A 17,442-nucleotide genomic window follows, 5' to 3' on the forward strand; every position below is an offset into this window, starting at 1 on the left:
GTTGTTGGTTTGGGCACTTTGTGAAGATCTTCGATGTTTTTAATTGCACACACATTGCACACTATAGTACATGGGAGCCTATATAATGGCTGTGTATAAACACATGCTTTCTACAGGAATCTGCTTAGACCAAATATTGTCAATATTGATACCAACATGAACAACACATTTGGAGAAATACTGCTAGGATAATATTTTGAAAACTGAATAAAAACGATTTTTGAACCTTAGGTTTGATTTTCAACAGTGACTTTCAAGGCAAAAGAGAGGCACATAATGTTGGACCTTGGCTCTTCTGTTTCTCCTGCACCAGTCTGGCCACTTCCCCGTTTTATCATGTGCCATTGATGTGCACAAGCCACAAGCTCCTGCTTGTGAACTAAATGGGAACATGGCTGTGCCATGCTGGGAACCCAACCAGCCATGGAGCTGGCCCATCATGCAGACTCCGAGATGCCTGTTAGGCAGCAGTCGTTCTCTGTTCTGTTGAACAGTGTTCAGTATAGAAGGTTCTAGATGACACTCACAGAGAAATCTGCGGGGAAAACCTTGGCTAAGACCATGGATGATGGCAAAGGTAGAATTTGGGAGGGGGGGAGATCCTTTAAAATGCATTATGTTTTTGTTTTAAACTCAATCCTAAATAAATGCCTATTTATTACTGATTTAATAGTGTATTAATGGCCCTGCACAGACCACGTCCATCGACAGCATACGGCTGGAAAGAGCACGGGAAGTACCAGAGAATACTCAGATTTCAAAGAAACAACAAGCACACAGAACTGTTCAGGCAATGCAACACAAACACTCCATCACAAAATACCTTTTCCTGACTGCTTTTAGCACCACTCCTTAAAGCTCCTTAAAGACTTTGCTCCTAAAAGAGTGCCTAAAGATTTCTTGCTAAAAGATTTTATAATAACTTCAGTGGGAGCATGGCCCCTCTAACATGAAAAAATTACTTTACGGAGCAATGGGAAAAATATATATGCTGACCATTTGTATAAAGGTTCCTATATAACGATGAGGAAAACAAAAAAAAGTCACTATGCCCCATAATATTCCCTTTACTCTGTTCTATTCACTGCCAACACAATAGAAAATGTATCCTCTGCAACTCACTCAAAGCACTGGTCGTAACTGCAAAGTGACTGAAGGTATTGGTGTAGGAAAGTTAAAGGCCACCTGGTGTAAACGTTTTTTTACAGTCGTACAATGTACACTGCTCTTTTAAAACAGCACAAAGGCAGATTTGGATGTTTGTAACGATATGCTTGCTTTATAGAAAAAAGTAAAATAAAAGAGAATGTTTGTTCACTGACTCCGACGATTTCATGACACAGTGCATTACGACTGATGCTTCTTAGCAGGGTATGCAAGGCAGCCAAGAGTCATTTAAAAACATGTGCTGTTTGTCTCAAAAACAAATGTAAGGGAATACTCATAAAAGCTGCACTGTCTGAAATTAGGCTGAGCAGTTTAAATGCATTTTTCTGGAGGATATTCAGAAAGCTGGGACTGCCTGCAAAATAAAACTAATTTATTCCTACTATCTACTGCAAAGGAGTAGCTTACCTCCAGTACATCTTGTCTAGAAAATAAGTCTCTTTATCCTAACATTAATCAGGTATCAATGTCACTCTAAATATAGTAAAAACTGAAAGTATGTGAGCTTTGGATTCTTGAAATTATATTAAAAGGAGGCAAGTGACATGTCAAGGCTGCTGACCCCAAAGGCAAAAAGATTTGCTTTCATAGGTCACCAAGAAATCAAATCCACAGCAAAATACATCCCAGTTTAGAGTGTGAATGTTTCCCAGATCTTACACTTGTCACAATTCAATCTATGCTCCCACATACAAGTAAAGGATTCGAGACACAAAGATGTGTTTCAATTTGTATCTTGGTTTCTATTAGCTCTGGACCCGTGTAACCAAGGGCTTGACTTACAGACAGTCTGATCCTGCATCCTATGACTAAGTAGTGCTTTGGATTTCAATAAATACGATATTACTTCATGTGGGTCAGAGCAGCACAGGCACTCATGTTAAGGCACTAATCAACTATTCAAGGGGCTAGATCCAAAGTGCACCAGTGCACCAAAGACAAGTGAAAAGTATGAACTGACTGCAAAGAACCAGGCCTAAGCTCTGCCAGAGAGATGGAACAGAACCCCAAGCTTGTGAAAAACATTGTAAATTCTAAATACAGCTAAAGTAAACCAAATAACCCCATCTAAACTAGTTTTGCAGTTAAAAACCTGTACCTCAGTATTAGAAAGCACCCAGTTCAGGAAATTCAGGCCTCTTCCCATGCTACCATGCACTAATTTCCTTTGTGAACAAAAGTATAAATGAGTATAAAATACAAAAATATACATTTTAAGCAAAATTTGAATAAAACTTAGAAATTCTTCAAGGAAAGCAACTGCCATGTTATTACATGTGCACACATACACACTCCGTCTCAAAAAGGTATGAAAGAAAAGGAATCAATAGCCTTAAAATTTCTACCTCCGTTAGTCAGCATGACAGCTATTAACTTGATTTCAGTAACTAGGAATGTCATCAGCTTGGCTTCCTTATCAAAAAGAAGTAAGATATATTACAGGCAGCGTTCAAGAAAGATAAACCGGCTGCCAGACAGGGAAAGCATTCGTACACTCACTCCGGAGGGAAGAGCTCCCAAGCTCACAGGCTTCCACATTCGTAGAGCACTGTAATTCTCCCCATGTGCAAAGAGCAGTAAACAGTTGTTTAGGGTCATGCCACTTAAATCGTTGACAAGACGACACCACAAACATAAGACAAAAATGATACCTCAGAGTGACATTTGTAGAAGATTTCCAAAAACCAGAAAAGTATCAAAGCGACCTTCACCCTGCTCGCCATAAATGTGCCAGTGGACACCAGCGTTCCCACATGGAAAGAGAATTAGGTTTGTTTCTGAATAACCTTGGAAAAATGAAGTCTCAAGCATAGAATCCATCTTTGATACATTTACAGTAAAAGCCTCTCAGAGTAAAAAGGATGAGAACATCCTGAGGCCTTATTTTCAAACATGATTAGCTTATGAATTGGCAAAAAGTCCACCCAACTTCTCTGTAATGATAAAAAAGGACCGAAAATTTTCTGGAGCATTCAGCAGCTTGTGAATACAGTGCTTTTTGGCTCTTCCATCTGCTTTGAAGCCAGCTCCTTTTATTTTTCGTATTATTCCCCATGAGAGCATACAGCGAAATTCAATATTAATGTTAAGTGTCACATCTGCAGAGCGGAACAAAGCGAGCTCTGATACCAAGCTCCCAGCGCTCTGCTCTACCAACACCCCAATGGAGAAGCAGACAGTGCTTCAGAAAAGCACAGTAAAATAATATACATCCCTAAAAAAAAAAACCACAGTCGAAAGCTGGGGTAAAAAGGGAGTGGGAACATGGAGCTAGGTTTGTATTTTCTCAGACTGCTTTCTTGGTAACCCTGTGCTTCTTCAGAAAATAACTTCAGTATGAAACTAACACTTGGAAAGATTTTCCAGCAGACACTTAAAGAAGTTTTCTGGCACAGCCAGAATTTACCATATGGGCCAGCCCAGCTCACCCTGAATGCAGCAGGAGTTCGGTCACTGTAATCCCTAAAGACAGGTTGGTATCTGAACATAAAATTTTCTTTGGATAATTTATGGAAACCTTAGGTGTGAAACATAATCTGTTTCCTTTTACAGCACCCCTCTGCACAGCAAGTTTACATGAAGGACAAACAGCACACAGAACAAGGAGGCCAACGAAGAGTGCTGAAACAAGGCTGGAGAGCCATCTCGGTGGCAAAGACTGCAATCACTTTCACAGAAGTCACAAGGGGTTACACTTTGCATCACTTCCGAATTGTAGCTTCTCACTGCTCTTCTCCCTGTTCAGAAAGGTTAGTTAACATTAGTTAGGGAACTTCTGAGAACTGACCAACAAATTAGCTTCACAAAGAAAGCATCTTTAAAGGATGCACTAAACTCTGATGCAGATCTTGTCATACACTGCAAAATACTTCCCAGAGTGGGTGTTTAAGCCTAGGCATTGACCTTTGCTCTTCTCCCAAAACATCCAAATGTTGTCAATATATTCAGGCAAATGCTTGGTGAAAGGCACACTTCCACAGACTCGATCTCAGCTGTTACACCTCATCTGTTCACAAACCTTGGTCAAACATTTTAAAAGGAATTTTGTCCCTACCTACAGAGCAACTCCCATGGCAAAGGAATTCAGATGCTTTACCTGGCAGGTTACTTACTGGCTATGACTTTTAAGAGCTAGGTCTCTCATAACTGACGCTTTCTCTCTCAGTACTATGTTTGGGAGCTTCAGCTTCCTGAGCTGGCACTGCCCACCTCACCTAGCTCCTGCTCCTGTAGTTTGCTCCCTCATTCCCTGAAGGGTTGCTACAGAGTCAAATGGACTAAAAGTCTCGAAAATCGTATTCATTTCAAAAAATCAATGCATGGCAATAGCTCACAGAACAAGCTTTTGCACAGTTCTTTTACCATAGTGGGTTTTTCGGTTTGAAGGTTTTCGTTCCAACTAGGGACACTGCAATTTCTTTTTTCTGAAATTATATTCTGTTTCCTTTCAAGCCTCAAGATATTAAAAAAACTAAAATAATCTTTACGGGCCAAAATGCTTACATAATGGTGACATCCAACTAGCTCTGGACAAAGTCAGGCGAGAGAAGCAGCAGTCACCTGCACGTGCTGAGTAGCTGTGTATGTTAACCTGGCAGATCTCCTTGCTGGCACTGCTGGATGGGCAGCCCAGCCAGTTCTTATACCTACGCCAGTTGTAATATCTGCCACACCGACATAACTTTTTTGATAAATGTCAGAGCATGAGGACTCCTTAGACATCTACTAGCTCTGAATACAACATGAATCTGACTGTCGCCATCACATAAAATATACACCTGCAACTTGGGCCACCAACTACGAGAGTGATGGAAAATAATATATTAAAATAAAAGCACATTCCTGTTTTAGATAGGAAGAAGTTCTCTCAAGAGAACTCGGAGCCATGGCATATGTATATATGTTGACCAATCACATATCTATGCTACATAGTAATAGGAATGGTGCCTTGTAAAATATTTGAAGCAATCTTTTTCTTAAAGTCAAAGCTTTCTACTGCAGCACTGATTACGTCACACAAATTTTAGTCCTTAAGGATATTAATTCATATCTTTCAATTAATATCAATCTATTAATTGAGAATTCATGGATACTAAATGTATTTAAATAGAATAAAAATATGTACACATGTGCATTTACATGTGACTTTTTAATACACTTATTCATTAGCCTATCTAACAGCATTCTTATAAAAGACTAGGTCCTAAGCTCTTCTCCTAGGAATTCCAGCATGTGGAAATTTGTTTTCGCCATAGATTCTAAGTGTTATGTGTTTGCTTCAAATCAAAATTGCTCTAATTTTTAAGCCACTAGGACTTAAAACATGCTGTAGGTTAACAGACAGGGTAGTTATATCCACTAATTCCCTGTTTTAGTTTAAAATTCCGTTGATTGAACAAACATTTCAGCCTATGTAGAATAAGTGTGATTTTCATCTAGCTAAAGTAGTACACATCATAGCATATTTGGTTGTCTTTTGTCTTATGCTAAAACAAACCGACATGAAGAAAACTGCCTATACAACTTCTTTATGCCTCATCTCAAACCCAGCCCAAATCCTTAATAATATTTCAGCTGGCTGGTGTAATGAAAACCTCTCTAATATCTTCTCTAGCAGCCTGTAATCTTTCTTTACTCTTCATTTTGCCCAAGAGCTTTGTACATTGCTGTCTTTCTCTAAAACACACTCTATACAAAAAAAAAAAAAACAAAACAACAAAACACAAAAAAAACTTTGAAACGAAGTTTTCACGAAGATGATCCGAGGGCTGGAGCACCTCTGCTATGAAGACAGGCTGAGAGAGTTGGGGCTGTTCAGCCTGGAGAAGAGGAGGCTCCGGGGTGATCTTATAGCAGCTTTCCAGTACCTAAAGGGAGCCTACAGGAAAGCTGGAGAGGGACTTTTTACAAGGGTGTGTAGTGATAGGACAAGGGGCAACGGGTTTAAACTGAAAGAGGGCAGATTTAGGTTAGATATAAGAAAGAAATTCTTTACATTGAGGGTGGTAAGGTACTGGAACAGGTTGCCCAGAGAAGTTGTGGATGCCCCATCCTTGGAGGTGTTCAAGGCCATGTTGGATGAGGCTTTGGGCAACGTGGTGTAGTGGAGGATTTTCCTGCCCATGGCAGAGGGGTTGGAATTAGATGATCTTTGAGGTCCCTTCCAACCCTAACCATTCTATGAGTCTATGATTCTATGAAACTGTTTTCCCAGCTACATCTTTTTTACATAACTATAGAAATCAGAACACTAGCATTTTCTCCAGTGAAGGACTCCTAGTTTAAACAAGACACAGATGAAAAAGCTACTTGAAAGATAATCATGAATATGGTAAGTGAACCACAGTTAAGTTCCTGCTTCATTTTAGTAATTTTGGGAACATACTGGGTCAGAATGAAGCCAATTTATACCAGCTGACAATTACGTTATGGCAATTCACACCAGCTGAGGAACCAACCCATTAGGACAGTAAACATATATATGAGAAAACACTGCTATTTGTTAGAGAAATTGATGTGTCAATGTCCAAAAAGGCTGCAGTCTAATGAAAAAAAGTAAATTTCAGTTCAATATGACTTTCTCTTCACTGAGATTTGTCCTATTTCCATGAAAAGAAACTTTCTTTGAAACTTCTGAATCACTAAGATCCATTTGGAATGACTGATACTTACTAGGTTCATAGTAATCCAGTATAGTCACTGAAGCATCTTGGATATTTGCCACTTTAAAGTCTCTCACAGCCGGAATATCCACACAAACCTGCGTTTCATTTAGCTAGAAAAAACAGAAAAGAAACATCCTGAGAACCCTGGTGATGGCGGTTTCATGGAAGAGATAAGGACTTCTAGCTCAGTGGTAGTCCATTTCATTTCTAAAGACTTGGAGTCAGAATGCATATAAAGATGCTTATCTCATTTGTAGTCATTATGGCCACATTACACACTTCTTGAAATGTCTGGCTTCTTACATATGACTTTTAAGAGGCCTAATTTAGAAACCTCTTACAAATAGAACTGAATTGTACCTATCCAATCAGTCTCACTAAAAAACAGTGGAACTATTAATTCAATGCAAACAGTAGATGTTGATTTCCCCAAAGAATATAATCATAATGTCTTTCTAAATTTAAACCAAACAATGGCAGAATCAAGATTAACATCACTACAAACATATTTCTTTGTTATTTTCAACTTACAGTGTCTAAGTATAGGTTGACTTTTCCATTGTCCTTCTCCATCTTCTTAATTATATTGTCTAACGGAATGAAATCTGGTGACACAGAGAAACCACTGAGTAAGCCAACCTCCATGAGGACCATACCACTACTGGGAGCTGTGCCAGAACCCAAGTACCTTTTCGAAACACAGAGACAAAGAAACTTTTAGTAGAAATACAGTAGTCCACTCTACAAAGAAACTGTTTGATCATTAAATCCAAACTATGGAAGCAATAATGCTTAACAATACTAAAGAAACAAATGGAACAAAATGCTGACAAGAAAATTTCTAATGATGAAGAGATAATAATTGATTTCTCTAACATTCTGCCTGATAATTTCAACCACATATGTAAAAGCAGGTCTAACACTGAGAAAACTCCAATACATAAATCATATGAGAGACTACATTGACACCAGTAGGAGCTTTCAATTGACATCCATAAGTGCAGATTTACACCAAAAAGATGCAGGAAATACTGCATTTAAATACATGTTTCAAAAGAAGTAATTAAGAACCCACTGTAGGAACTCTAGAACTGAAATATGCACATTTCCTCCTATAAATTCATTATTTTGCTTTCATTCATTTTTGGAGGGTGAGATAAAGGCATACACCAAAAAAGCCTCCCAAAACCTTTCCATATTTCCTCATAGACATCGATGGTTCCATTAACAAAGTCATCATCAGATTATTTCACAAAGTTCCAGTTTTAAAATGCATAGCCATGTTATTCATCCAGTTTTGGAAAAAGAAGATTTAGTAAGTTGAGTTTCTTCTTTTTTCCTAAATAATGCTTATTATTACATCTTCTTTCAATGTGAGAATCAGATGCTGGACTAAAAAGCTTTGCTCTGTTGAGCAAGCCTTACATACCATGGTGCACAACAGAACTATCAAAATATATTCATCGTGTTCTGTGCTACAAGTGATACCTAAATGACCTGCAAAATATTATATTGCTTTAACTAAAGCAAGTGGCAGACAAGTTTCCCCCCCTTGGCATGGAGAGTAAGTGATTTTTGTTATACTAGAATAGAAGCATTTCCAATCCTCATTTTGAAGGCCTGACAGTAGTTGAAAGCAATTGAATAAAACTATTTCTTTGTAGAGCTGGATGGTTTAAAAAAAGGGAAGACTTGCTTTCAAAGTAATGCTGTTAAGCCTGGCAGCATGGCTGATTGAACGCAGATATGACTTTGAAAGAAATACAGCACAACTTCTGACTCCAGTTGGCTCATGAGATTAGAAACAAATGAAACCATCTGTTGGATGAGGTTCTGTGCCAAAGTAGCTGCTATTGAAAACAAATAACTGAATTGGAACTGGATGTAATTATTTCTGCATAATTATCAATAAGAGGGGAGGAAAATACCCGAGCTGTCTAGCCAGCCTGGGGTGCTACCAAAACACCAACAGGTAACCAAACCAGCTTGGTATTGTCAAGAAGTGAATAAAGATATATCCCTAGAAGTTAAAGGGATCTGGCTCTCTTAACAAATAAGAGAAACAGCCTTGGGGTGGCTCCTGGTATTGTCTCTTCAACTCCATGGTCTCTTGAAAAAGAAAAAAAAAAAAAATCACCATGCAAGAAGAATGGCCAGTAAGAGAAAGGAAGAAGACTTGAAACTTGTACATGAAGAGAACTGATAACATTTTGAGTTGAATTTCATGTTTCAGCTCTTCAGCAATACAAGATCTGTGTGAGACCTTCTCATAGATGAGGCAAAGAGGAGAAAACAACACCAAGCTAGTGTAGGCAGAAAGTATAAACAAGAGAGTGAATAGAACCATCAGTGATCAGTTTCTCATGCCTGGAAATGGTACGCAAGCAACAAGACTGACCAGAGAAGAAACTGGCAGCCCTAGGTATTTGCTTCCAAGACAGTGAGCTGGCTCCTCTCAGCAAGAATCAGTTCAACCTGAATGAGATATCATCTGCTCCAGTGTCATAAGTGATAACCCAGTTGGGATGACCAAGGCCAATTGCTGTTAAGCTGGTTGAAAGCAGGTGGAATCTTCTGCAGATAAGAAAAAGGAAAAAATTGCAAAGCTGCAGCCTCCATTACCTGACTATGCATGCTCACAGATAGCTAAACTGGTCGACGTTTCAGCAGTCTTTCTATATTTGCCTACTTTGGTTTCTCTACCAGAAAGCCACATCATGTTGTAAAGATTATAAGTAGACCCATTTTAAACTAACTCAGGTATTTAATACTGATGATGCATGTATTATATCCAATATATAAGGAAAAAAAGAAGAGGATCGCCTAGTCTATCAAGCCATGCAATCAGAGACAAAGTCTCAGTCTAAAGAATAGAAACACAGACTTACTAGAACTTACACCAGTCTACTTTCTATTATAAGAGTCGATGGATCATAATGTTCTAAATATTCTCCTGGGTCAGTTTTATAATGCCACTAGATTCTCCCCTATCCTTTGAACACTTTGCAATTAAACCATCATCACCCTACACTCTTCCCAGAGAGATGGAGGCCTTCCTGTCTGTATTCCTGAGCCAAAGGTCTTAGCTAGAAAATCAGAATGCTCTGCCATGATTTATCCCAGACTGATCATCTAAGTCCTTTACATGTCAGGAGTTTGTGCTAGACTTTAGAAAGCTGTTGACACTTCACAGAAAATTTTAAAAGAGAACTAGCCCATTCTATTTCAAGAGCTTTCACGTATTCTAGTGTCCCTGCCCACCATCTGTATCACTGAATTGGTTACCAGAAACACATAAAAACAGGGCTCTGTCTTTGTGCCTGCTGGCTATTTCCCACATTAAATCAATCCTCTCTGTACTGAAATCATATTCACTATAGCTGATTATTTATATGATGGTGTCACCTAGAGGCTGAATCCCCAGTCACAGCTCCCTTGTGGTAGACAGAGCATAAAAATAGTTCTAGGCATACGGTGTTTAAAGTTTAAATGAATAACAAAAAAAGGATGGGGAGGAAAGGACTGCAAGAGTAATCACGGTGGATAAGGTGGCACTTTGCAAATCTTGCATTGACAAAGAATCCATCATAAAGTCACAAGAAGAAAATAGCGTTTCTAGAGGAAGTATTCACAAACAGATGAAATCCTAAAATGCAAAGAATGTAGTCATCTCAACATTTTGTAGATAATAAAAGATAGAAGATAAAAACTATAAATATATATAGAAAGATACAGTGTCATATAGGGTTTTCTGTGAAATATGCAGGGGTCTTTAACTAAAATGAGAAATGCACACTAAAGAAACTGCCAGAAAACAAAAATCTTCATATATTTCTTTTAAATGCATTTATAAACACTTTCACAGCAAGTAAAAATGAGGCAGCAAAGCAGTCGAAGAAACAACTTAGTTTAATGACCGGCTGACCTAGGAATACGCAGTATGACTGTTCAATGTCAAATGTACTGATCTGATCCAAATTCTACCCAGGTACCATCTGGTGGCTGTTCGGTGGTCTCTGAGATGATACTTCAGCAGCCTCAGCTCAGTTCTTAGTACGTGTTTACTGAACAAGAAACATCATCCCAGATGCAGCCCCCCCTCCCTTATTCAGCAGAAAGAATAAAATTAGCTTGGCCAGAAAACTCATCACCTCTTTTAACTCTAGAATGATGCTTACATTATATTATATTACCAAATTCATAGCTATAAGATATATTGGTAAATGAAAGACCACAAAGATATTTGCACAATAACACAAAACCCCAGCTGAATTTATCATTATGTAAATATGGATTTTGACTCCTGCCAAAATTGTTCTGAGCAAAATTTATTAATAGAAATGACTAAAGAATGATTGCTTCTATTTCATGGTGTCTTCAGCACTTCAGAACTTCCTTTTCTCTTTACAAAAAAAAAAAAAAGAAAAAGAAGAATATACTTCTAGATCAAAAGCAAAGCATTCTGTTCATGAAAGGTAAGAGTAATCGGCAGTTGTCAGAGTCTCCTACTGTGGAAGACATCAGTCCAATTTTCAAGTCTGTCCACAGTTCTACATATAGCTAAGAAGCACTTGCACCACAGAAGCCTTTGAGTTTTCTCTTGTGCTTCACGCAAGCTCTTCCATATACCTCTAACATTTAGGGTACCACCCTCTCTATGCATACCAGTAAAAAAATGTCACCTGGCCATTAACAATCTTGCACAAAAGATCCATCACTCTATTTGTTGACTTATGAATTACTTCTTAGTTTAACTACTGCCATTTTTACAAAGTAATTCTTTTATTCTCTTTAGTTATGCGTTTATATCCCATACATTAGCAAATCCATGCAAACAAATGGATAATTTAGCTCATTTTAAATAACTTAAAAGCTATATAGTCAAATTGGTTTACGAGATGCTCCAATTGAATTACTTACCTTGTGCACACATTCAAGGTCAAATGGTTTTTATCATCTTTGTCATCCTTTACATCAACATTCAAGTCAAAGGCTTCTTGTTTTTGGACAGATCTGAGCTTCTGATCAGAGTGTTTTGTGTTGTAAAAGACATTGAGCTGTGGATTGCAAGTAGAGACATTAGATGACATATGTAAAGCAAATCTGTGTGGTTAAATCACCAAGTTTCTAACAGTGTAACACCAGAGGAGTGCTCACGTAAGACAGGATACATGGCCTTGTATCTGACAGTTACATATAAGATTCATAGGAATTCTCTGAAAGAAATATCCTTTCTGAACACTTTGTAACGCAGCAGAACCAATGCAATTAGCAGGACACAACTGAGGCAAACACAAGGGAGCTCTAGGACAGCCAGCAATTTTCTCCCTAGTTGTTGTCTGCTGGTTTATAATGTGCACAGCCACTTCCTGAGAGTGTGAAATGGGATGAATAAAGGCAAACTTCAGAGACTGACACCCACTGGGTTAAAAGAGACAGGCTGTATATGAAAGCAGAGCAAGAGCAAATACATAGCGTATGTACAGAATCTGTCTTCAGTCTTCATGTCACAGCATTCATACACTCAAAACAGATGAGGAATAGCATATTACTCCAAGCTCAGAACACCACAGTTTTCTTGCAGTTAAGTGAGTAGTTTCATCATCTGGTTCATCCGTGCAAAGACAAAGCTACAGTCTGGAGTCTGCCTCAAGGACTCAGTTCTCACCCTTTCTGCTCAACAACTGCCAAGCTCTGCTAAGCGAGCCAAGTAAGGAAGTACGACGGGATGTCCAGTGCAGGACAGTAATGTTAATATAAAATAAGCTCATCTGTTAGGCGCAGTTTGAAGAGTTTTCAGTTCTTCTAGTGTAGACGTGTATAAGCTGCTTGAAACAGTGGTAGCAGAGTGGTAAAACTAGGAGAGCCCTTAGAAGAGGTCTGAATAATTAGGAGATAGTCTGATTATCTCAATATCCTATAAAAGTACAAATGTCAACAGTCAAAGCAGAAATGCTGGAGCTGGAATTGAGCAACTGAGTACTCTCACATTATCAGTCATGACAGAAAATTACACAGTAAAAAAAACAGGCTGTACTGCCTACAGAATTGAACTTGATGAGGTCAAGAAACAGCTGAATCATTACCTGCAGTGTTTCTTTAAAACTGCCTTAGTACCAGACTGGAGCATGACAAACATAATAGTAATTTTTAAAAGAGTACTGGAGGTCTAGAAAACTGTGGATACCAAGTAAACTCACTATCTGTTTCAGAAAACACATTCTAAACTATAATAAAGAGTCAAATTAGTGGACAAATTAGTAAATTTGACATGTTGGAGAATAGGCTGTTGCTATAAACCCACCAGCTACCCAAATCAAATGAAAAAGGAGAACAATGGAGCTCTGTCTAGTATAAGCTACCTGGATGTTACATTGGCATGTAGCCGATTAGAAAGATTACTAGTCAAAGGTACTGGAACAAAAGAAACTGCCAAGGGATAAAGGGCTGTTAAAAGACAGGAATAGAGGATGGGAATGAATGTTCATATATGAAAGGAACGGAGTCCTAAAGGAACCTATGCTGGATGATCATCACTAACCATATCTATATAAGATGTAGAAAACAGGGTGAATCCCGAAGTGATAAAGGTTGTTGATTATACTAATCTATTTGAGGTAGTAAAGACTAGGATTACTGCAAAGAGTTACAGAATGAAATCATTTTTATGTACATAATAGTGGGTTTTAAACTGATTACTACCAGATCTGTTTATCATTCAAGAAATGGTAAAATAGATGGAAATCCAGCCATAAACAGGTAAATCGGAAGAAGGACATAGTCAAGGTCTACAGAATAATGATTTGCATGGGAAAGATGAATAGCAAACAGTTTTTCATGCCATACAAGATTAAATTGTGGAATTCCTTCCCACAAGATGTTGCAGATACTAAACTGTACAAGCATTCAAGGGCAAAATAGACAACTTCATGGAACCAAAATTCTCTAAGCCCACAGAAACTACCTCCAGATGAAAGTCTCAAATAACACACGGTAGTGATGGAAAACAGTCAGGTAATGGATTACATGTATTTATCTTCTTATATTCTCTCCTGAGCATACATCTCTGGCTGTTGTGGAAAGCAGAACACTGGGTTAGACTGAGCTTTGCTCTGACCCAACAAAGTCCATCTTAAGCCTTCTCTCCAAATATAACAACTAGGGGAGCAGATTCAAGCGGAGAAAGAGGTAGTGCCTCTTCATGCAATACATCATTATTGCAATACTTTGCTGATCTACTTATCGCAAGAAGCTGTGGCTGTTAGAAGTTTAGAAGTATTTAAAAAGTGACATAGTTGTGGAGAAATAAAATATAACAAGAAAATATTGACAAAGGCAGAGAGAACACACAGAGATGATCTGTGGATTGGGAAGGCCCTGTATGGCAAATTGGTGAAGGGCAAGAAGGTATACCAGTGAGATATCACTTCATGCTTGCCCTGTTCTAGTAGCCTTTATTGGTCCTCCTCTTTCTACTGACCCTTCTTTCTACTATGGGATACAGGATAATGAACGGTATCAGTTGTCCCAGCACATCTGCTTTAGCATACTCATGTACTTATATCAAATAAAAGATGTCAAAACTGAAATTTAACTTTGAGAAAACACTCTAAGGTACTTCAGACTGATTAACACCCAATGTGATGTTGATGGTAACTGCAGCATCCCTTTGCTGTGGCACAAACAGGACATCACCTCTGACAGAGCACAAGAGACTGGATTGCTGACTCAGCACTTCAGCATGGTGAATCAGAAAGCTCACCTTTCAAAACCCTAGAATGATGAAATCAAATAGAAGAAACTAAGACAATATCTACTATCAAAGAATAGTTGACATTATTTGGCAAAACAGGGATTTTCACCTACAACAGAACAATAAGTTTGCATACAGTTTTCACACACAAACTAATAATGATTATCTGTTCCCTTAGTCATCAAGATAAAACACATGGAAGGGCAGGGGGGGATGATCTTATTTCATTTCTATAGAAAAATAATCAGAAAGTGGATCAAATAATTCCTCTTGCAAGACTCCAACATGTACTTTGCCTGGCTGAGAAGAAGGGAAGGAAGAGCTCTGGAAAATCATAGTCCCTTTACGACAGTTTCTGGCAGCAAATGGAAAACTGTCAGTCCAAATTTAAAGGTATGACAGAGAGTTGTCCAAGTTATAGGTTGGAAAGTCTATGCAAACAGAAGAGTATTTAATTTTTGATTTTGGTTTTGCTGCTATGTCTCTCATTCCTTAATATGAAAGTTACGCTCTTTCTTTCGATTTACACACACACGATTCCCCTCGCCCTACCCTGCACTGCTGAATTTAGCATGCAGTGCGAGTGCAGAGCCAAATCTGTACAGGCGCTGAGGACAACCATGGTGCAACAGTGAAGATTTATCCCATACAACTGCTCTGCAGGAGAAGGCAGTACCAAGGATGAAGCCAACCTAGAAAGCCTGCCAGTTAAAGGCATGTAGAAAGTTTGGTGCAGAAAAGCTAGCGGTGCCTCAACAATCTGTCATCACAGAAACAAAGCTGTTTTAACTTTTGCCAGAAAAAGCTAATGAATGGGAACTCACCGCCAATACAGGATGTCTGAAACCACATACTGAACAGGTCAATCAGCTAGTACTTTCATGGAATAAGTTATTGCTGTTATGGTCTGATTTTCCTTTCCTGATTTCTCATAACAATGAAGGAAAAATGTTTTTCACAACATAGAGTTTAATTACAGCCTCCTTCTTTATACACTGTTACTTTGGGTACAGAAGGTTACTATACAGAAACTAGTATTAAATCAACAAAACGAGGAACTGCATTTTGCCTTAACCCTTTTAATACATGGCTGCCAAAGATAAAGACAGAAATGGACCAGTCTTGTCATACTGCAACCAGTTCTGGTGAAAGGTTCAAGAAGAGAAAACTAAAAGCTAATCTTCTGCATGAAAGAGATGCTTGTAACAGTATCTGACCTAATACATTTCAAAAAACATGAACATTTATAATGCCCTAATCAATGTCTCTTTCCCTCTCCTTTTTGGTCTTCAACTAGCAGCACAAATGTGCTGGATTGAGGGCATGAATTCAATGAAATAATCTGCATTATTCCTCCATTCTTTTTCGACTAGTTAGTATACACTCGAACTGTAATGGAGAAATATGCGTGCAATTCAGAGTGTATCTTTTTCAGTAGCATCATACTGAGTAACATCTCATCCCTTGCCTAAGTCCAGCAAAAATATGTTGAGTGGAAAAAATGGTCGGTGCTTTTCAGTAACAATTAACATGATTCTCAGTTTTTTCTTCACTCCCTGTCTATACATGACCAGGAGATCAAGGAGATCTTGCCCACCTGCCCACTTTGCCCATACCCATCCTCCTTGAGCCTGCCAACCCTCCTCTCGTTGCTAGTCCTGCATTTTAGTGGCATCCTTCTTTGTTCCAGAAGGCATGGGTCATGCCAAATTTTTGAGGTATTTGCCAAACTCAGTTCACAGTGGTTCCAGACAGAGGTGTTTCTTCCAAGACTTTCAGCAGGCCACTAGGGAAAATCATTTCTTCGACTCGTTTCTCTAGAGAGTGTCTTTCATATGCCCTAACTCTATAATTGTCCTCTCCTTTCCCTCGCAGAAGCAATATCTTAGGACATCAATAGTATGTGCCCACATAATGAAGGGATGAGCTAGGAGATTTTGTTGATAGCAGGATGACAAAACTACAAGTAAATGTCTGCTTTTGCAATTATACTATCCAAAGTAAATAGATTTTATGAGATCCTGCAGGGTCAAGAGGGGATGCACAGCCAACTCGTACACACAGACAATGAAATTTCACAAAAAAATAAGGGTTTTTTTTCTAAGAATTCATTCTGTCACGAAAGCAGCCTTTTCCATTAATGGACCAAATCTTGTGTTGTGTGATATTTAAATGAATTACTGTTTTGACATACTACGTTTGGCCAGAAAGTCAAATCCCAGAACAGTGAATCTCACCACTCTACTTTGGCAGGTCTAAGACAATGAAACCCAGCTGAAGAAATGTGATCACCATGTCATACGCTATCTGATTTATTAAATGCAACCCAGATCTAGCTTGTGTCTGGGAAAAAGAGAAATCTCGTTCGAATTGCATCAATGCTTTCTTTTAGAATACCAGACCTGCCAAAGGAAGCAGAAGGAAAGGATTGGTCCCAGAAAAAAAAAAAAAAAACCAAAAACCAACAAACAAACCACAAACAAAAAAGTAACATCTTGGAGAAGCTAAGCTCCAGTGTGTTAAGTGTGTGGGAAAATGACTGAAATCGATGGGGAATGGGAGAACATTGTTCCCTAGAATTCAGCTAATATTAGAGCAGCTCTGACATGAAGCACAGCTGCTGCTCTCAGGAACAAACAAGGCCTCAATATCCTTGAAATGGGGAGTAGAGTGATACGAAGGTATCATGGCTCAGCCCTCTTATCGGGGACAAGAAACAACGAACAAGGCCCACGCAATACCCTTGAAATGGGGAGTAGAGTGATACGGAGGTATCACGGCTCATCCCTGTTATCAAGGATGAGAGGCGCCTGGTAAAGATAACCATAAAAATGCCATTGAGGGAAGTGAATCACA

General features: G+C 38.6%; 1 protein-coding gene across 1 annotated transcript in view; it reads right to left on the minus strand.

Moving 5' to 3' along the window:
• Positions 1-3,714: 3,714 nt before the first annotated feature.
• Positions 3,715-17,442, minus strand: part of CD109 (CD109 molecule) — a 75,469-nt gene continuing 61,741 nt past the window's right edge. Inside the window, exons 30-33 of the mRNA XM_086608272.1 lie at positions 11,754-11,890; positions 7,365-7,521; positions 6,841-6,943; positions 3,715-3,905 (exon numbers count right to left, since the gene is read on the minus strand). Coding sequence (XP_086464398.1) covers positions 3,715-3,905; positions 6,841-6,943; positions 7,365-7,521; positions 11,754-11,890 — 588 coding nt within the window. The remainder of the gene's footprint in view (positions 3,906-6,840; positions 6,944-7,364; positions 7,522-11,753; positions 11,891-17,442) is intronic.

Source organism: Tauraco erythrolophus, chromosome 2 (genome assembly GCF_009769465.1).
Source record: "Tauraco erythrolophus isolate bTauEry1 chromosome 2, bTauEry1.pri, whole genome shotgun sequence".
NCBI lineage: Eukaryota > Metazoa > Chordata > Aves > Musophagiformes > Musophagidae > Tauraco > Tauraco erythrolophus.